Source organism: Triturus cristatus, chromosome 7 (assembly GCF_964204655.1).
Source record: "Triturus cristatus chromosome 7, aTriCri1.1, whole genome shotgun sequence".
Lineage (NCBI taxonomy): Eukaryota > Metazoa > Chordata > Amphibia > Caudata > Salamandridae > Triturus > Triturus cristatus.
Window position 1 is genome coordinate 1,729,465,914 of NC_140590.1, and position 21,459 is coordinate 1,729,487,372.

The 21,459-nt window shown below is 43.0% G+C and overlaps 1 protein-coding gene across 5 annotated transcripts in view; it reads right to left on the reverse strand.

Moving 5' to 3' along the window:
* Positions 1-4,368: 4,368 nt before the first annotated feature.
* The window catches only part of LOC146812910 (C-type lectin domain family 2 member B-like), a 108,633-nt gene continuing 91,542 nt past the window's right edge, over positions 4,369-21,459 (reverse strand). For all 5 annotated transcript variants that reach the window (XM_085614644.1, XM_085614640.1, XM_085614642.1 and 2 more), the window contains 2 exons: positions 18,323-18,435; positions 4,369-4,628 (listed from right to left, as the gene is read on the reverse strand). In XM_085614644.1, coding sequence (XP_085470770.1) covers positions 4,481-4,628; positions 18,323-18,435 — 261 coding nt within the window. In that variant the 3' untranslated portion in view covers positions 4,369-4,480. The remainder of the gene's footprint in view (positions 4,629-18,322; positions 18,436-21,459) is intronic.

A 21,459-nucleotide genomic window follows, 5' to 3' on the forward strand; every position in this document is an offset into this window, starting at 1 on the left:
GGCTGACATGATGCCAAGGGAAGGTTCAGGGGCTGGGAAGTGGGTGCACTTCACAGCCAAGATGGCAGTTCTGGACTGCACGCAGATACTGCAGTGACAGGTCTGAGACATGCTTTACAAGCTGCTTCTGTGGGTGGCGCAAACCAGCGCTGCAGGCCCACCAGCAGCATTTGGTTTACAAGCCCTGGGCACACACAGGCCACGCTACTAGGGACTAACAGGTAAACCAAATAAGCCAATCAGGGATATACCAATTCACATAGTCATATTTACAAAGGGAGAGCATATGCACTTTAGCACTGATCAGCAGTGATAAAGTGCCCAGAGTCATAAAGCCAACAAAAACAGGTTAGGAAAAATCCAGGAGGAAGGCAAAAAGCTTAGGGATGACCCTGCAAAAAGGGCCATTTCCGACAAGATAAATCTGAAATTATCTTTTTTGGACATACCCCAGATAATGAATGGCGCCAATGGTGGCCAAGAGATTACGCCCTCCAAGCAAAGCCGGCATGTACGGCAAAAAATTTGGGAATAAAAATTGATTCCGATCTGTCGATGAAAACCCAGGTCCAATCTACGGCTGGTACATGTTTTGGACTGCTGAAAACTATGCAAAATTTCCTCCCTCTTCTCCCAATTGCGCATAAGAAAACACTTGTCCAGGCTTTGATCATGTTAACGTACTGTATCTGGGTCTTCCAGACTATCTGTTGAATCGTTTACAGGTGGTTCAAAATGCTGCGGCCAGGGCAGTTTTGACAGTGGGGCTAAGAGACCATATGTCCTCACACCTGAGTACCTTACATTGGCTGCCAGTAAGACAAAGGGTATATTTTAAATCCTTGGTCTTAACGTTTAAAGCCATAAATAAGATTGGTGCGCCATATCTTAGAAACAGGATTCAGCTATATAAACCCTTCAGAACACTTCGCTCATCTTCACAACATTTAATAAATGTGCCCAAATTTCTCCTTTCTCGTAAAGGTGGTCGCTCCTTTCAGGTGGTGGCAGCAAAGCTATGGAAAAGCCTTCCTTTTAAGCTGCAACAGGAATGCGACCTTTTAAACTTTCGTAAGGGTGTGAAAACTTGGCTTTTTCAGAACTAAAATGGGAGGGGATGTCAGTTTGCTTTCTGTGTCTGGGTTAAATCAGCGGCGGGACACTCCTTGGAGTAGCTGTGCGCTTAATAAATGCCCCATAACATAACATAACATAACATAACATAACATAACATGCCTGTAGTAGGAGAAACTCATTTGAAAACCAGCATTAGATTGTGCTGTGCAGCATGAGGAATCTGTGTGCACCAGGTTCCATGCGTGAAAACCAGCCATGTGGGAAATCAGCATTAAAGTGTGCTGTGCAGCGTGAGACACAAGTGTGCACAAGTACCTGTGCCTTAAACTTAAAAAAAGGCATTATGGAAAACCAGCATTAGAGTGTGCTGTGCTGCATGAGACACGAGCGTGCACCAGGGTCCATGTATGAAAACTATCATTAGTGTGTGCTTTGCAGTGTGAGGCATGAGAGTGCACCAGGATCCGTGTGCGAAAACCAGCCGTGTGGGAAACCAGCATTAGAGTGTGCTGTGCAGCGTGAGGCATTAGCGTGCACCAGGAAAAGTGCACGATAACCAGCTGTGGGAAACCAGCATTAGAGTGTGATTTGCAGCGTGAAGCATTAGCGTGCACCGCGAAGAGTGCACGAAAATCAGCTGTGGGAAACCAGCATTAGAGTTTGCTGGGCAGTGTGAGGCATGAGCGTGCACCAGTATACGTGTGGAAAAAACAGCCATGTGGGAAACTAGCATTAGAGTTTGCTGTGCAGCACGAGACATGATCATTCACCAGGACTGTGCATTAAAACCAGCCCTGTGAAAAACCAGCATTAGTGTGTGCTGTGCAACGTGAGACACGAGCGTGCACCAGGATCTGTGCGCGAAAGCCAGCCATGTTTGAAACCAGCATTAGAATGTGCTGCGATGCGTGAGACACAAGCGTGCACCAGGATCCGTGTATGAAAACCAGCATCAAAATGTGTGCAGTGCTAAGTGAGACATGAGCGTGCACCAGGATAAGTGCATGAAAAATACCCCTGTGGAAAACCAGCATTAGTGTGTACAGTGCAGCATGAGACATGAGCGTGCACCAGAATCTGTGCATAAAAACCAGACATGTGGAAAAGTAGCATTAGAGTGTGCTGTGCAGCATGCGACACAATCGCGCACCAGGATTTGTGTAGGAAAACCTGCCCTGCTATGTAGAAAACCAGCATTAGAGTGTGCTGTGCAGTGATTGACATGAGCGTGAACCAGAATTCATGTACAAAAACCTGCCAAGTAGGAAGCTGGCACCAGAATGTATGCCATGGAGCCACCAGCGTGCACCAGGATCCGTGTACGAACAAAGGCAGTAAGGGAACTAGTCCCAGAATGTGTGCTGTGTAGCCTGAGACACGAGCGTGCACCAGTATCTGCGTACGAAAACCAGCAATGTGAGAAACAAACATCAGAATGTGTGCCACCAGTGTGCACCCGGAACGATGTATGACAAGCATTTGCAATGCAATAGGTGTCACATTTGCCCGAGTTTAAGCTATTCACGTTGTAAATGACAATGACTTTTATTTATCTGTTTTGCTAAATGACACATAAATAAAAGGCATCGTCATTTACAATGCCAATAGTTCAATCTCTTGTAAATGCGAGACGTATTCATAGCGGCCTCCATTATCCCTGGCTGCTTGGAAAGTGAAAGCACGCATAAAATGCTTACAGACTAAAAAAGACGTACCTTGTAACAACCGAAGTAAAAGGGCCAGTCCTCATGGGAGGTTACAAATGAAGACAAGGCGGTACTAAGGAAGGACTGACAAGCCTATTAACGAATCAGAAGCCAGCATTTATGAAGGCCAATGACAAAAGCCAATGGCAAATATGGGAGGAGAGTGGGCGGGGCTTCTATTCCATGCTCCAATACATCATACCACAGAGTAGCGCATGCGCTGCCCATGCTCGACCTAAAAAATAAGCAAAAAATAGTGTCATTTACAACGCCATTAGATCTAACCTTCACAAAAGTATGAGACCGATTGCATTGCCCATGCTTGTTTAATTAGCATGGACACAAAAAGATAGGGCAGCTGGTATGCCAAGTATGTTGTATGAGTCAAACTAAACATGCACTGCTTTTCAACTTATTGTGCAAGTTAAATGTTTGTCATTAACACCTTGTAACATATTTATTATATGAAAATCAAAACACTTTCTAGCCCCCTTTTAATACTTTGCTTTTTTCCTTGCCTTTTTTTTTTACCTTTACCCTTTAATCTTTCGCTCGTTTTGATATTATTTTTCCCCTTATTTGAACCCCTGCCGTTCTATTCACTTCCCTTCATGTTATTTCGTTACGATTCGATATGCTTCAGCAACAGTTATTTGCTTTCACAATGTTTATTAACCTAATTGATTGCTATTTCCATTACGATTCATTCTCTTTGTTTATTTCTGTCTGTCTCTCTTCGTTCAAAAGAATCAGGTGCTTTATCACCACAGCCGAGTTCGGCATCCTGTTGAATCGTGTATCCCCTAACTCAGCCCGAGCAGTGATCAGCTGCTTCTGTCTGAACCTGCCCGGGCTGAGTTTCGTTTCCGAAAAGTGCCGAAGAGCAGGGGATACACGATACCGTGGGGATACCAGATATTACACAACACCTGTATCAAAAGATGTGAAACTAAGGCCAGGACTCGAACCTGGTGTCTGCTTTCTAAAGTCAGCAGCTTTAGCCATTAGACCCCATCTCCGCTGCGGTGTAAGCACAAAAGCACATATAGTGACTGTATTTTTTGAGGCAATTGGGCCACGAATCTCGCCAGCCTGCCCTGCCTGTTGATGAATGCTATTTCCATACATTTCGTGGTCATCTTTAGTCTGTATTTACCTTAACAACATAGAATTGTTAATGTACAATCTAACGTACAGTAGATACATGGAAGTGTGGTGGCCGGTAAAAGAGGTAGTTGTGCCAGAACACATCTCACACTGTCTGCCTGATTGTGCACATGGTGTGTGAGATATCCTATATAAGGGATTCTTTAGGCCACACAACTAACATTGTTTTAAAACATCTTCTCAGCTCTATGAAGCAGCCTTTGGATGGCATGAACGCTGAACCATAGAAGAAACCACTTTGGGAAAGACAGTCGGCTTTGCCTTCATAATGTGAGAGCCAAGCAAGCTATTGGCTTGTGTGTAAAGCATTGACAGAACAACAGGATCCACCAGAAAGAACAAACATCTAAACATTGGAAGAAAAGCACAACTTTAGATATCTCCAAGCGGAACATCGAACTCAATATTTTCAAGCTTCATAAACGGCATGTTTATTTTTAAACACATTTCCGGCAGTAACACATAACAGAGTAACAGTGCACATTTAAACTAAAATTCATAAGAACTTTTCAGCTCTGTTCTTGGGATTATTAGCTGCTGCTGAAACATCTCTTGTCGAACTGGATCACCTCTTTTTCACAGATCCACTTGGCTTTGTTATTGCAGTAAAGAGGAAAGATCTCTTTGTTGCTGTAGGAACCGCAGGAGGTACCAGGCTCCGAGGGTCTCACTGGAATGCTGTAAAAGTAAAAGGAATAGATGAACTAGCAAACAGTATGTATAGCCACCTGTAACACTGTAATTACAACAGCTTTGGGTTTTTGGAGCATGCATATATTTTTAACAGATTCCATAAATTGGGTTTGCAGTCAAAACAAACATTATTTCATCTGAAAATGTATTTAAAAGCGAAACTTCAAGGTAACTCTGACATTCATGTGAAACAAATATAGAAGTCTTACCCTATTGGAAAAACCTATTTGCCCCATGGGAGGGGTAGGGGGGAAATCCTTGTGGCCACATTCTGGTGGGAGACGATAAAGGATGAAGACAAAAGGGTTAAAAACCAGACTGGTTGGGAAGGTATATCAAAGATACTGAATTAGTTAGCTGAAAAAACCGTCAGGGCGTGCTTTGTCTACTATAGTTTCAACCTGTTGGAAGAAGAAGTCAGAACAACGACTTACAGTTCAAGGCGTACTCCCCGCTAGAAAACCTAGTGCTGCATGCGTCCAGCCTCCTCCCCGGTGACATTAAGTGTAGTGCGCAGCAAGCTTTTATACTGTTGGGTGGGATCGTGGCATGCGATATGGGTTTCAGGTGAGCGTGGCGCACAGTGATGATGCTGCATTTCCTGTATCCTGAGCGAAGCATGCAGAAAGGACTGCACGTTGCCTGTTTGTTGCCTGACCCTCGTGGGGGTGTGTCAGCACATGGCGCTGCTCTATGACACGCCGCTTTCTGTGTCCCGTCATTACCTCAGATGATTGCCTGGGGTGGGGCGGGACCAGCTGTGGTCCAATGAAAGCGCCTGCCATAGTTTCTGGAGATACAAGGGAGTGATTTAACGTGTGTAGACACGTTATATAGAAATATGGGGAACATGTGCCCTGCTCATGAGTATTATTTCATGACGGGAGCAGTTACGAGTATTTACACAGAAGAAAGGAAGAGAAAACAAACCCAGATTGTTTACAGTCAGGGTGACGGTGTGGTTAAACCCACAATTAGTGCACAAGTTGATTTTACAGCTACCGCATGATTGCTGATCAAGATGATTCTAGTTTTAGGGAGTAAGGGAAACTACGTATAGCTCTATTCACATGTATTACTGTGTCTATTGTTTGTGTTTTTGTCTTTATAATGGGTACTGTTAAAGTGTATGTTTTAGTGAGCGCTAAGGGAAGTTACTTCATTTGTAGCCATGGGATATCATCGTTCAATCCGTTTTTCCATGTCCCAAGGCGAAACACCCAGCGCTGTTCTCTAACATGTAAGACATGTGAGAGGCAGCCATTGCGCTTCTGTACTACTTCCAGTACCGTCCATCTTAGATCTTTATCAGAGTGTTCTTTCTCAAGGAAGTGTTTTGTTAATTTGGTGTTATCTTTCTTCCTTCTGATAGTGCTCCGGTGCTCACTAATTCTGATCTTTACACGCCTAGTAGTCATGCCAACATACATGAGTTGGCAAGGGCATTTGAGTAGGTACACTACATTTTTTGTGTTGCAGTTAGAGAAGTTCTTCTGAGTCCATGGCCGCTCAGTACCTATGTCAACTTCTTTTGTGGTGGCTGTGAATTGGCATGATACGCAATCGCCACAGGGGTAATGTCCAGTTGGTCGTTGGTGGCCCCATAGTGTCAGTTGGTTGTCATCTGTAGCGGCTGGTGGTTTTGTATGGACTAGTTCATCCTTGATGTTCCTACTGCGTTTGTACGCAAATAGGGGTTGGGTCCAGACTTTGTCGCTGGTGTTTAATATGCGCCATTTCTTTTGAATAATGTTCTAAATTTTGTTGGACGCTGGGGTAAAGGTGGTGACACACACCATCCGGTTGGCCGGCTCCTTTGGCGTATTTTCTAAAAGAGCTGCCCGGTTGTTGTTTCGAGCTCTTTTTTTGGCATTCTTGACCAATTTTTTGGGGTAATTTCTTGCTCTGAGTTTCATTTCCAGGGTGTCTGCTTGTTCATGAAAGTCTAAAATTTCTGAACAATTTCTGCGGATGCGCCGAAATTGCCCTACCGGGAGGTTTTGTCTTAGAGCTTTGGGATGGAAGCTTTCAAAAAGCAGAAGGCTGTTTTTGTCGGTTGCTTTGTTGTGAACTCTTGTGCGTAGGCCTTCTGAAGATAGGTTGATTTCAAGGTCCAGGAATATTGCTCTTTCTTTGTCGATGGTATGTGTGAATCTCAAATGTGGATCAATGCTGTTTATCCATTCCACGAATGATTGTGCTTCTTCATTGGTACCCCTCCAGACGATCAGAACGTCATCGATGTACCTCTTCCACATTTTGATTTGATCAAGGTAGGGGTTGGTTTCCTTAAAGATATGGTCCTCCTCAAATTGGTGTACGTAGAGGCATGCCAGACTGGGAGCAAATGTGCTCCCCATTGAAGTACCTTTGATCTGGTGGTATATCACGTCCTTGAATTCAAAAAAGTTCTCACATAGTGCCAGTTCTGCGCATTCCATTATGAAGTGTTGTGGTGTGACATAGTTCCAATCTTGGTTTAGAATTATTTGCTCTACCACTTGCAAAGTGCGCTCCTGTGGTATACTGGTGTATAGTGCTTCAATATCCATGGTGACCAGGGTGTCTTCCATATGATTGATAGGCATGTCATGTAGGAGACAGAGAACATCCTTGGTGTCCCGTAGGTAGGTTCTTGAATTTTGGACAATAGGTCTCAGGAACCAGTCACAGAACTGGGATAGGGGTTCTAGTATGGAACCGATCCCTGAGACTATGGGTCTTCCTGGTGGTGGGACCCTGTTTTTATGTATCTTTGGCAGGGTATAGAACCTGGGCATCCTAGGGTTCTCATTAATGAGGAAGTCTGCTTCATGTTGTGTAATCCAGTTGTTGGTGGCGGCTTCTACCACAATGGACTTTATTTTGGTCATTAGGCGTCCAGTAGGGTCCGTCTGATAAACCTCATAGCTGGTTGCATCGGCTAATAGTCTCAGGCACTCTTGATCGTATGCGTTTGTGTCCAGGATCACTGTGGCCCCACCTTTATCCGCTGGTTTAATCGTGATGTCTCTGTTGGTTTTGAGATTTGACATCGCGGATTTTTCTTCCCGGGTTAGGTTTTGGAAGCCTTTTAGATTGTGAAAATCGATCTTTTCAATTTCTGCCAATACTGCCTGTTCAAAAGCCAGAACCTGGCATGGAATGGATTGTATAGGTGGACAAAAGGTAGATTTATTTCTTAGATCAGTATGTCCATCGTCCTTCGGTTTGTTTATTTCAGTGTCTCCAAAGAAGGCCCTGAGTCTGATTTTCCGAAAAAAATGTGCCAGTTCGGTATGTAGGGTAAATGGATCATTTTAGGGAGTGGGTACAAAGCCTAAACCTTTCTGTATTATTGATTGTTCAGGTCCTGATAGTTGGTAATTACTCAGGTTCACTATGTTCGTGTCTGTTTGCTCGTTGAGGCTGTGGTGCCTTTGCCCCTGCTCCTTGTTACTGCGCCTAGTTGGTCTTCCGCGGTTTCCTCCCAGTTTACTCTTGGTCCTCTCCATTGTTTCTGTTTTCCTCTGCCTCGTCCCCTGCCCCTGGATAAATAAGGTTGTGGGCCGGGATAATAGCCAAAGTTCGGCGGATAGAACGGTGGTTGCTGCCAAAATCCATACGGATTCATTGGAGGGGCGTACATCTGTTGGTTATGGTGCGGTCTTTGTTGTTGACCTTGGTTGGTAGTACCTCCATTGTCTTCTTCGCCGCTTTCTGATGTACTGCGCTCATCTCCTGAACTGAAAGTCCAGTTCAGGGGAGTTGGACGGGGGCGTTGTTGCTGCTGTCGTCTCCTTGTAGGTTGGGGTTCTGGAGCCTTGTCGTAGTACTCATCAGTCGTATAGGGGTAGACTGTATCCCTATTGAATTTCAAGACATCCTTTTGAAGTTTGGTAATCTTTGACTGGGTGAGGAATTTCCGGTATTCTTGATGGTCGTTATTGATATCGTCTAATTTTTTCTTAAAGATTTTGATATCAATAGTCGTTTTAAGTCGACTCTCGCTCTGCTGGATCTCAACAAGAAGGGCATCCGCCAGTTGTCTTGCCGTGTTAATAATGAGCGCCAGCCAGTCCTTGGTACATTTCCAGGCTATACCGGACCAGTTGATCCTGAATTCTTTATTGTTCAGAAAGAGTCTGGGTTCGTTGGTGACTATCAGGCCCCTGGGAGCGGAGTTCTTCCTCAGGTATTCTGTCATAAAAGCTCCATGAAGAGCTGTTCTTATCTGTTCTTTCTTCTTGGTTGTTAGAGCTTCCCATTCGTAAGAGCTTTTTACGGTGCATGCTACTACTGTTTCTGCCAGTAGTGAGGGGGTTCTCAGTATTTCTGTAAAGGTGTCTTCGTCAAACATGACTTCCGTCTCCATTATTAAGGAGGTGGATTGTGGCTACACCACGGACTTCCAATGTAATTATAGTATATGGGACGTTTGGCTTTTATCCAATACAGTCCTCGAAAGACTCCCAGTTGTGGAGTAGGCCCTAGTTAATGTTCCCACAGCCAAGAGGCTGTACAAAGCAAAGAACCTCAGTTACACCCAGGGTCTGGCCCGGGAAGGGAACTAGAGGCGTTAGGGCACTAGAGAACGGTCAGCCTCCAACCAAAGCTATGAACCACAGAAAGGACCGTCCCTAGTTGTGTCTAAAAGATGCCCAATTTAGTAGGGGCAAATCACAAGAATTGACGGACTGGCATCACACACCACCAGGTGTCATGCTTCATCATCTGCCAGTCCTCGCCCTCTAAAAACCGCGTTTGATAGAGGGCGGGCATACACCTGAAGACAGGGATGCACTTCTAAACTAAGTGGGGGCCCAAACAAAAAAAGGAGTGAGTGAATTTAAAAACCATCATAGTATACCTGAACAATTTTTATTCTATGGGGTTACGCCTGAAACTGAACTCAGACAAGACGGAAGTCCTCATCCTGGGCTCCTCGCTCTCCGCCTGGGATGACTCCTGGTGGCCCCCCGCCCTGGGCACCGCACCCAAACCGACAGACCACGCACGAAACCTGGGCTTCATCCTGGACTCCTCCCTCTCCATGACCAGACAAGTCAACGCCGTCTCCTCGTCCTGCTTCAACATCCTGCGCATGCTACGGAAGATCTTCCGGTGGATCCCCACCGAGACCAGGAAGACGGTCACCCAGGCCCTTGTCATCAGCCGACTGGACTACGGCAACGCCCTCTACGCCGGAACCACTGCCAAGCTCCAGAAGAGACTCCAGCGGGTCCAGAACGCCTCAGCCAGACTCATCCTCGACATCCCCCGAAGCAGCCACATCTCCGGACATCTGAGAGACCTGCACTGGCCCCCCGTCAACAAGAGAATCACCTTCCGTCTCCTCACCCACGCACACAAAGCCCTACACGACCAAGGCCCGAGCTACCTCAACAACCGCCTCAACTTCTACACTCCCAAACGCTATCTCCGATCAACCAGCCACGCCCTCGCCGCCGTCCCCCGCATCCGAAGAGCGACAACTGGAGGAAGGTCCTTCTCCTACCTGGCCGCCAAGACCTGGAACTCCCTCCCGACCGACCTGCGCCTGACCCAAGACGACCTCCCCTTCAGGAAGAAGCTCAAGACCTGGCTGTTCGAGCAGTAGCGGCACCCCCCCCCCAGCGCCTTGAGACCCTCCGGGTGAGTAGTGCGCTTTATAAATGGCTTGATTGATTGATTGACTATGTGGGATTCAAATATATAAGTGCGGTGAGTGGGGACCTTATCATCCCGTCGCCGCTGTGAATCAGTGATTGTTAATAGGGGGTCAACATGTTTCTGCCTGTATTGTCTACTTGGGTACGTGGCATTCGTCAGGACCTTAACCCCTTCAGTGCCACGCCCTTTCCCCGCCCTGTGCCGGCCATTGCATTAGCAGGCGGGGTTCATGACGAGATGGTCTCGTCATGGGCACAGCGCAACCGCTGCCCATGACGAGACCATCTCATCATGGGCACTGAAGAGGTTAAATATTGGGCTCCAATCTTACCACTGGGGGCGTAGGCCTATAGCCAGCTGCCACCTGTTTAGAGAAACCTATAAGAGAGAGGGGGTGAGACAAACATATAATACTCAAAATGGTTGTCATTCGGTAGACCTTGATGTGGCACAGTCACGCTCCATATTTACTGCTCTCTCCTAAAGTGAAAAAGGTGAAAAATTTATATGAGTGTCAGGCATCTGTGTTCACTCTGACATTCATGTGAAACAAATATAGAAGTCTTACCCTATTGGAAAAACCTATTTGCCCCATGGGAGGGGTAGGGGGGAAATCCTTGTGGCCACATTCTGGTGGGAGACGATAAAGGATGAAGACAAAAGGGTTAAAAACCAGACTGGTTGGGAAGGTATATCAAAGATACTGAATTAGTTAGCAGAAAAAACCGTCAGGGCGTGCTTGGTCTACTATAGTTTCAACCTGTTGGAAGAAGAAATCAGAACAACGACTTACAGTTCAAGGCGTACTCCCCGCTAGAAAACCTAGTGCTGCATGCGTCCAGCCTCCTCCCCGGTGACATTAAGTGTAGTGCGCAGCAAGCTTTTATACTGTTGGGTGGGATCGTGGCATGCAATATGGGTTTCAGGTGAGCGTGGCGCACTGTGATGATGCTGCATTTCCTGTGTCCTGAGCGAAGCATGCAGAAAGGACTGCACGTTGCCTGTTTGTTGCCTGACCCTCGTGGGGGTGTGTCAGCACATGGCGCTGCTCTATGACATGCCGCTTCCTGTGTCCCGTCATTACCTCAGGTGATTGCCTGGGGTGGGGCGGGACCAGCTGTGGTCCAATGAAAGCGCCTGCCATAGTTTCTGGAGATACAAGGGAGTGATTTAACGTGTGTAGACACGTTATATAGAAATATGGGGAACATGTGCTCTGCTCATGAGTATTATTTCATGACGGGAGCAGTTACGAGTATTTACACAGAAGAAAGGAAGAGAAAACAAACCCAGATTGTTTACAGTCAGGGTGACGGTGTGGTTAAACCCACAATTAGTGCACAAGTTGATTTTACAGCTACCGCATGATTGCTGATCAAGATGATTCTAGTTTTAGGGAGTAAGGGAAACTACGTATAGCTCTATTCACATGTATTACTGTGTCTATTGTTTGTGTTTTTGTCTTTATAATGGGTACTGTTAAAGTGTATGTTTTAGTGAGCGCTAAGGGAAGTTACTTCATTTGTAGCCATGGGATATCATCGTTCAATCCGTTTTTCCATGTCCCAAGGCGAAACACCCAGCGCTGTTCTCTAACATGTAAGACCTGTGAGAGGCAGCCATTGCGCTTCTGTACTACTTCCAGTACCGTATCGCTTTCCAAAGACAAAGCCTCAAAACAGGAAGTGGGGACTGAAAATCCAGTGCAATGGAATGTTTTCTTCTTGTGGAAAAGCAGAGCATATCTATTCTACAGAGGGAAGGTGTTGGAACACTATAGACACCGGCATTTGGCCAGCAGACACAGCATTTTTTCCACCAATTAATGAGGTGGAAAGGTTCTATGATGGAACCCTGCATGCATTTACCCCACATGCCTCTACAACACAGTCACTACCCCGAATGCAAAGTTACCATGTGTTTACCACGCAAGTCATTACAATGACTTGCTTTAGTGGCCACTGGACTTTGTATTACTATAAACTACTATTCCAACTCCAGTCTATGCAACAGTAGGGGAGATGTTAGACTTAAAAATCCAACTCCCGTCTAAAACGCACCTCATACTGCAAGGCTTGCGTTGTAAAGTAACACGTGGAAACAACACACTTGGGGTAGTGACTTTAGGCTGGTTGCTGTTCTGACTGTGAGGTAAAGATTGTTTCCCAGTGGAAAACCAACCAGGTTGGAGCACCAGACATTTATCGTTTTTTGTCAGTCAGTTTGCTTCCATCTAGCTCTATAGAAAGACTCTAATTCATGACATATGCTATCTGGCTGGACAATAGTTAGAAAGTAACACTTAGAGGCACTGTGATTGAAAACAAGAATATAATTTGAAGCATTGCCCTTGGAATTAAAAAACAGCTGGCCAAGGAGCTAAGGAAGAAGCCCTTTGGCTCAATAAAAGAGCCAGCACAAGGAAGTCCATTGATCCCGCATTCCTCCCAGAAGTGAAATCCCTGTCCTATCACAACTGACCTGTATAAGGAGTAGGCCCAAATTTCTCCCTTGTGAGTTGCGATCCTAAGACGCCAAGAGGCTTCGGCATTCGTTGCGCTATATAAATGGTTATCCTATCCTATCCAAAGAAATACTGAAGAATTATCCGGGCATGCAACTCTCTATTTCTTAAGTGTGCTGAAGTGTTACATGTGGCTAAACAGATGTGTCAGTGTCAGGCAGGATTTGAATGGCCACATCTATTGCCCTACATATTTTATTTAACTCAGAGGAGCCATTTAGGTCAGCCCATGGTGTGCTCCTAAGAGGAATCACACACCTCCTTCACATCTATTCTTGAGCTGCAAACAGGTAAGGAGTTTCTGGATAGTTAAAGCAAATTGAAGCAGGGAAAAGGTAACTTTCTAAATGTAACCATGTTCAAAGGGGGAGTATCGTCACTTTACTCCTTGTTAGTAAAGTTCTAGATTGGACTAGGTGGAATTGTAATTGCACCTTTAGTAATCAGAATAATTTCTATAGTTTCATGTTATTCTTTTGAAAAACAATTATTGAAAATTCTACAATTACATCATTTTGCATTACTATGAATAATTTGGAGCAAACATCCTAATGCAGGAACACAGTAGTAATGAACGTAATGACTGTGTGCGGCTGCTGGTCACTTCTGATTGTGTTATGTTACATTTAGCATTATTGTCTGCGCAAAATGTGTTATGTTACATTTAGCATGATTGTCTGCGCAAAATGCATCTGTGGATCCATTTTGGACACAAGGGTGCATTTTGCAAAAAGAAAATAGCTCTAAGTGCAAGGTTCTGCCTGTTGTGGAATTGCTGAAATTTAACATATTATGCTACAGGAAATTACGCGGCACCCACCCCTAATTATAGTACAGAAGATAGGGCAAAACGATTAAGTGGAAACTCATCCAGAAGATGGCCATTTCCTATAGCTTCCATAACTTATGTTTTTCTTTTAATCATACATCAATGTAGATTTTTGTGTGTTTTGGATTTTGTGTAGTCTGTGTGATGTCCATGTATCCAATGACTGGTGGACTCTGCGAGGACATCGTACATGCAGCACCAGTTCATGGTCTACTGTTCAGTTAAGGCTATTCAAACTTGCATGTCCATATTGCAGTCCCTGGAGTTGTATTTCACAAACACCACTGCAGTTTTACTATGTCTGGTATCTGACTTCCATATGCATTCGGGTGCTGATTCACAAAGGGCCTTTGCCAGGCTGTCTTGGCAGGGGCCTCACACTTGTGGTAGGAACTCTGCAATGGAGAACTGCAGAACAGATGTCCTGCCATGACTGTGGAGCCCCACTACTTGTGCAGAGGCCAATGGCGGCTCCTCTGCTATGGCGTAGGAGCATTGCCCCACTGCTTTCTCGCAGTGCAAGAAGCAAAACCATAAAATGGTAATAACTTTTAGTTATTACCATTTTATGTTTTGTTTGCGGCCGGGCGTGTTGGTGGACTGCTCTGCCCTGTTTACGAAGCACGGCAGGGGAGTAGTAGTTTGCCCACTCCTGAGTGCGCAGTGACTCTCGGGCTGCCCAAACCAGTCATGCACACTTTCTCCTTCTCCTTGCAGGCTGCATTGCAGCCCGCATGGAGAACATGCCCACCCCTCCAGCCGTTGGCTGAGTGATGTGTCAGGGCACTCAGACCAATCACATTGCTGCACTGCAGCATTGTGATTGGCTTGGGGGGGGAGCATGGCTTCCTGCTTCCTGTTCCTGTCGGACGCAGGAGTGCAGGAACAGAGGAGACGCAGTCTCCGGTCTAAAGGTAAGATAAAAAAAAACAATGTTATGACTCCACTCACCCCACAACCCCATCCCCCCAGCAACCCCCCATGCCCACCCCTTCCCCACCTGTGAGGCATACTGGCCACAACAGGCAGAGGCCCTTTGTGAATTTAGCCCTCAGTTCTGAGACATGACTGTTGACAAAATACTTACCTAACTCTACATAACTTTCTACTTCCAGATCTGGTTGGACTCAGGCTGCAAGAGTCTACTTATGTGAGGCCCAATACACCTCCTCATACATTTGTGCACCTGATGTCTGTCGGGAGGTCAGAGACTCACCAGGAGGAAATATCCTCTGCCCCTATGGGAATTCATATTTCCTTGACAAAGTGGTAGCAGGCCAGCCCTCCTTTGTGAAAAGTATGTCAAGAAGTTAACTACTTTGGTTAGCTGGAGCAACACAAAATAATTCCTGCCACCACATCTTGCTTGGCTATGTCTTTCTCACAGTGCCCATTTTTAAATCAATAGACACCTATTGTGACAGTAGCTTTAATATTTCTGGACTTCTGGGTAAGCTCTTTTGCAATGGATGTCTGACCAGGAAACAGATTCTGGAAATTATTATTTACCCATACATGTAGAACAAGTGAAGGTATGCAGATGAGGCCCTATTGCTATGGCCTGACATGGAAGACAAACACTCTGAAGAGGAGCGTATTCCAGAGTAAGAGGTCAAGCTGGAAAGCCCAACAAACTCAAGTTTGCACTGAGAGGAAGTTAGTCACACAAAAGACACAAGAACAATGCAGCACTGCTCTCCAAAACCATAAGAAAGGCATATGCTTTCCATATATCTAGGCAGCCTCTAAGGTGCCTGGGCTCACACTGACTGGGCTGGCCTTTCTTGCATCAATGGCCAATCAGAAACTAGGATTTACGACTAATGAACTTAAAGATAGTTGATAGATTGTGGCATTCTCTCTGGCATCATTGTTCTATTGATGGGAACTCAAAATCAAATTGTAGTAAAATGATGTGATGAGAAGGTTTTCAAGGATAACCGGGGATTCACCATTTTTCCTCCAGATGATAATATTATCCAAAGACAACCATCTTATTTAAAATCTAGTGCCTCACCATGGAAGCACAATAAAACAGTTGGGGCTCATATCTCTCGCCCAGAAGATGGAAGCACATTCTCAAGTGTTGTATTACTATAACATTCCATATATGCTAATGAACACAAAGAAGGTCAGTGAAAACCCCATTCTGCCAGCCACTTGGATATCACCTTAATTTTCAATGGTGGAACCTCAGTTGGCTCTGTCATTGGAAACCCTTAGCCAGTAGACGGTAAGCATTTTAGCACCAGAAGGATTGCTTTATTTATGGTGGCCTTTCAACATTGTATTCTCCTGTTCATGTCGTCCAAGGAAGCATGGTGGTTGCAAACAGGGAAAAAAGCAATAGTGTTCTAGAAATGTATGGGTAAACTATTGCTAGGGATCTTTTTAAGTTAAGATCTTATTATCATACCTTACTATAACATCACTTTAACTTTAGTTTTTTTCAGCAAATATTTTGTTATATTCAACCAAACCCCCAATACCACTTAGCTTTCTGTCTGCAGTGTGGGAGGGGGTATGCCCAAAAAACCCGAGGGTTGCCGAACATAATTACATGGTTGACCAGGCGCATGCTGTGCACTCTCTGTGGATACCCATCCCCTCATGGTCACCCAACCATTTTATTTTTACAATTTGTTGCAGTGCTGCAGCACTCATGTTGTATACATTGCTCAGGCTTCAACCCAATAATAAGTTGTAACAGTGGAAGCTTCCTTTTGGAAGCTTGCACAATATAGTTTCCCACACAGGTAGTTGCCCTGAGGAAGCTTGCATGGTACCATGAGAGTGAAGCTTGTGGGGTGGCTCCTTCATGAGCATCGCAGTACCACATGGGAGTGTTGAGTGGGTCCCACTGGAGCATTGTGGTATTTGTCAGATGAAGATATTTTATTATGTTCGGCCCGCTGGGCCCCTGAATCCCCCAACAAGAGCCTGGGGTTAGGTTCACCCCACCCTGCCCCTCATAGCCTATTTTGGAATTTCTTTCAGGACACAGGGATATGCCAATCAGATTGCTCTGTACTGCTGAACCAATCACTTTTCCATGATACTGAACTGGCAGAAGAAGAAAAACCTCTTCTGGGCAATTAAAAGGGCCCTGTTTTTTCATTTTCTGTACAACAGAATTCCCACAGGGAATATCAGAGATATCTTATATTTTAACTTCTTCAACCGGAGTACCTCTTTAAATGCAAATTTCTCAAACATTTCTGAATGAATTTACACCAAATCACAAAAGGCATGCCTTCTGGGTTCTGATGCAACTCTTTCCATGATGGACTAAGAAAGATAAACATTTTTTAGAAGGTTTTAGTAAGATTCGTAAAACAACACCAAAGTAATTATTAAAACAAAAAATTTCTTCCAACGAACACAGTGATCTAACTATAAGTACACAGTGGCGACTGCCATTATGCAATGTTTGTTGAAAAAAGCAAACGTTAGAGTGACTTTATAGTTAGATACCATAATAGGATCATAGCTTACCTAGGTAAATTCACTTGAAAAAAAACAAAGGTTAAAGTATCATTATAGTTATAATAAGGTAATAACTTTTAAAAAACAAAAATACACTGAAATTTACCAATCATAAAACCTGTGCTCCCATCATCCACTGCTTATTACCTCACATATCACATCACTCGTGATATGCTAAATGACATCATTGATGACTTCACTGATATCAACACAAATTAAATAATTGATATCATTACTGATGACATCCTACAATCATTTTAAAAGGGTCTTCGAGGCTGTCCATACTTCAAGTACTTCAACAAGCTGTACCTGTACCCCATTTGATTTCACTAATCAAGTGATAATGAAAACAATATCTGCACACATGCTGGACACATAGATTTTCTACCAACCCAGCCACATTTTGTCAGTTACCCTCTTTTTACTTGTATTTACCCACATAACAAACAAAATGCTTCAGTAGACTTTAATGGGATAACACACTTTATAAAACTTGAAAACCCTCCAAAAAAGAGTTTGCTCTCTAGTCTCCTTAATGGGGTCACCCTCTTAAAGACTTCACATGACCTGCAATGTTAAAGCCAAGAGACAGACAGATATGCAATTTAAAAATGTAAGGAAACTAAAAACATCCATTCTAAAATGTGCCCTTCTTGCAGTACATTTACACTATAAAGTAGATTTATAAAGAAAAAAGTGCATATGAGACTATGTAACTTTTTCCTGACAAGATTCAAAATGTTTATTTTAACAGACAATAGTGCAAACGATGTGTGCATTGGTGGTCTGGATTGTGCCAGCACAGGGAAAGAGGACAACAGCACCATATCTTAGGTTAAAAAAATTATAGAGCACACCATACACCCATCAAAAGTTTTCTTGGTACTAAATTAATACAATGCGCAACTCAAGAAAAAGAAATTCCACAGTCAGATTACACTCTTAAATCATATGATTTAAGGAAAAGACAAGTTTCAAACTTTTTGACAATTGACAAGAATTTGTCTAGGCCATATAGCTAGGGGTATTGAGCTCCAGTGTCTAGCGGCAACCACTGGAAAGGCTCTCCTTAGCTTATTTAGTATGAGATGTTCCTCTGCCAAACTTACATTCATTTATAATTCTTTGCAAAATGCAGAGCACGTCTCTGTTTCAGAGCAAAATAACTTAATGGGATTTGAGACTTACCTGCCTTTTTGCAGTGTAGAGCCATTTAGCCATGTCCATTTAGAGTTTTTTTTGTTGTATTGCATGCCAATCCAAAAATAGGACCTACTTATTTCTTTGCCCTCTATGAAATCCTAATAAAAAAAAGTTTGTTAAATACATGCACACATAAAATTGCTTAAAGTGAAGAGCAGGTTCAATAACCTTAACCTTATCTGCCACCCCCACCATACTAAACTAACCTTAACTTCCACCCTTGCCATACGTAGTGAATGGTGAACAAGATGCAAATGGGAGGCTGAGTGAATATGTTGATGAGTGTGTTAAAGTTGATATGATTGTGTGAAGGTGCTGAACTGACACTCAATTAAAGTTGTAATTATGCAGTTTTCATTTTGAGGAAAGGTATTCTGTGAAATCCTCTGACTTTGAGAACATTAGTAAACTTTTTACCATTGTCATGAGGCCTTTGGTACATTATGTCATGCTTTTTATGAGGCAGTTTATGACAGTGCTTAGGATATTGCATTGTGGTGTTACACATTTCTCCCGTAGCAACATGGATTTCATATAGGTGTTTTTATTATGTGAGTCAGCAGTTCTTAACGCGGGGTCCAAGAATCCACAAAAAGCCTGCTGTGCCTACTCTCGGTGTCCAAAACCTTGTAAAAATTAAATCCTATTGGGTTTGCCTGGCTTGGAGCTGACTGTGGATGGACCCGTTTGACTGATTTCCATAGCAGTTGTTACACTAATGTGAGGTTGTAGCGACAAAAGGAATCACGCTGTGGCTATAAAGTAGTATTTAAGGAATCAAGTGGCCCTGCAGCAGTTAGTATATGCGATAATCATTCAATTAATGTCTAATTCTTACCATGCTTGCTTTTCTTTTGTGCACTAATTTTGCTTCTGTAATAGTCTTATCTTGAAAGTAATTTCTTCATAGTAAGCACTGTAATGAGAGCTGCAGGACTAAAATTTCACATTTTCCCTGACTATTTCAATATTTTTATAAAGAGAAAAAATTGGCTCTGATGCCTTATAACCGAATCCACCATTTGACACAATTTTTATGAGAATACGTTTATTATATTTTTCATTCTGTAAGCACTTAATCTAGTTATGATATTTTGCAGTAAGAATGAGACACAACATCATAAAGGAATATAGTTGTGTGTATTTTTGGGTTACTTATTTCAGCTATAATTCAAACTGCCAACCAGTTATCTCTGTTTTCTGACTGCCTTTCACATCAGTATTTTTTTGTATTGCTAATCTTTTAACTTTATCTGTTGATTTAGGCTAAGCCTCTTCATTTTACATCCAATGGCCTAGTCTCTCTCATTTATGGACAAATTGAGAACGTTGAGTTCAAATCAGACGTGTTCTACTCTTACATTTAACAAACTTTCTATGATGCAAGTACTGATACCAAATCAACTGCAATGGAAGACAACACTTCTCCTAAACAAAAGGAAGCTATTATTTTTTTATCAAAAAGACAACTTCTATTTCCTCCTCATCAAATTCTTGTATTGCTAAAGCATCTAATAACTGCATTGCACAAAGGCCAAAGAACAATTCTCCTTCTCCAGCAAACCGAGCATTACAGACTTAGACTGAAGAAACAAATACAGTACTGCAAAATTGGGATGATAAATGATCAAGCATTTAGATCAGAATGTCAGAAGTTGAACTACGATGAATCTTACACCTACGAGACTGTGCTCACAAAGTAAATTGTTTCTAATCTGAAATTTCCCACCTTAAAAAATAGAAGAAATAATCCAAGAATGCTTGGTTGACCAGATAATTCAGACAGCAGTGAATTCTCCTTTTTCATTCTTTTTTTAATAAAGTTCTAGATTTGTCAAAAGCTCCATCTCTTGATATTCAAAGGATGCACGGGTTGGGCAATAAACCAGTCTTAACATTATTGCTCAGAAAATAATTCAGAGGAGTTTAAATTAACTTATGGAATTTACAGATCTACCCAAAATTCTTGCAGCTGTTAAAGCTAAAAACAAATCTTTTGGTCACAAAATATTTTCTACTTCAAACAGGATTTTGCAAAGCTGCTAAATCTAAAGAGTTTGCAAGCATGAGACTAGTTCTCTGATCTCTCAATGTAAGATGTGTACTCTTTTGCCCATGCCTCTTTAGAATTACTTATCGGAATAAAATGAAAACATATGAAGATCCAAGTAATTTATAGCTTTTTTTAGACAACTATAGAGTCTTAGAAATGGCAACATCTCGATCCACTGTTGCTTGAATTTATTGACTATGGTGACTTGTCACAGATTCCTTTCTTTTTCTTTTATGCTATAGAGTATACATAGCTTCCAGGAATGTCATACTATATCTTTGAAAGCTTATATACAATATGCAATGGGCTTGTTTACTCATAATTCTCTTCATGGTTTTTCTTGCTCTTCTTTATTTAAGTTGATCATTTTATTCACTGTATAGTTATGTATGGAGCCCGGATGTGTTCATCCCCCACATGAAGCTTCAACTGCCTCATTTTCTTTTCTTTTTAATAAATATTTTTTTTTCTCCTTTTTTTGCTTGATATGAACTTTTGTATTTTTCATTTTATTGTTTTGCCTTTTAAATATATATTATGTTATAGTGTACCTCTTTGGTCAAAACACTTTTCAATGTATATTACATACAACATCTAATTTGTATTAAATCAATTTTAAATGCTCATATTATTTTGCACGCTTCTTAAGCCATTTCTTGTAATGTGAAGACACTGCATTCTTTCATTAAAAGACAGAGGGAGATATTCTCAAGAACGTGTGATAACTACCGCAAACGCAACTCTTCACATCGCAGTCTATCATGGGAAAGTAACACTGTGTCAATGTTGTATTCTCAACACGGCGGCACCATGCAATAATCCACCGCAACGCGTCAAATGAACGCGTTAAATCAACGCGACACCGCAAAAATGCGAAACACTAATGCAAAAAAAGGGGCGATGATGCAAATCACGATACAAAATCAGCGAAAACCAGTCACAGGCCTGCAATCCCCACGCGACATGCGGGAAGAAGCACCGTAAAGGTAGGAAAAAAAATAAATACAAAAGCCAGATAACAGCAAAGGACAACAGAGTCAGCCGGAGCAAGTGCCGAGGACAACCAGAA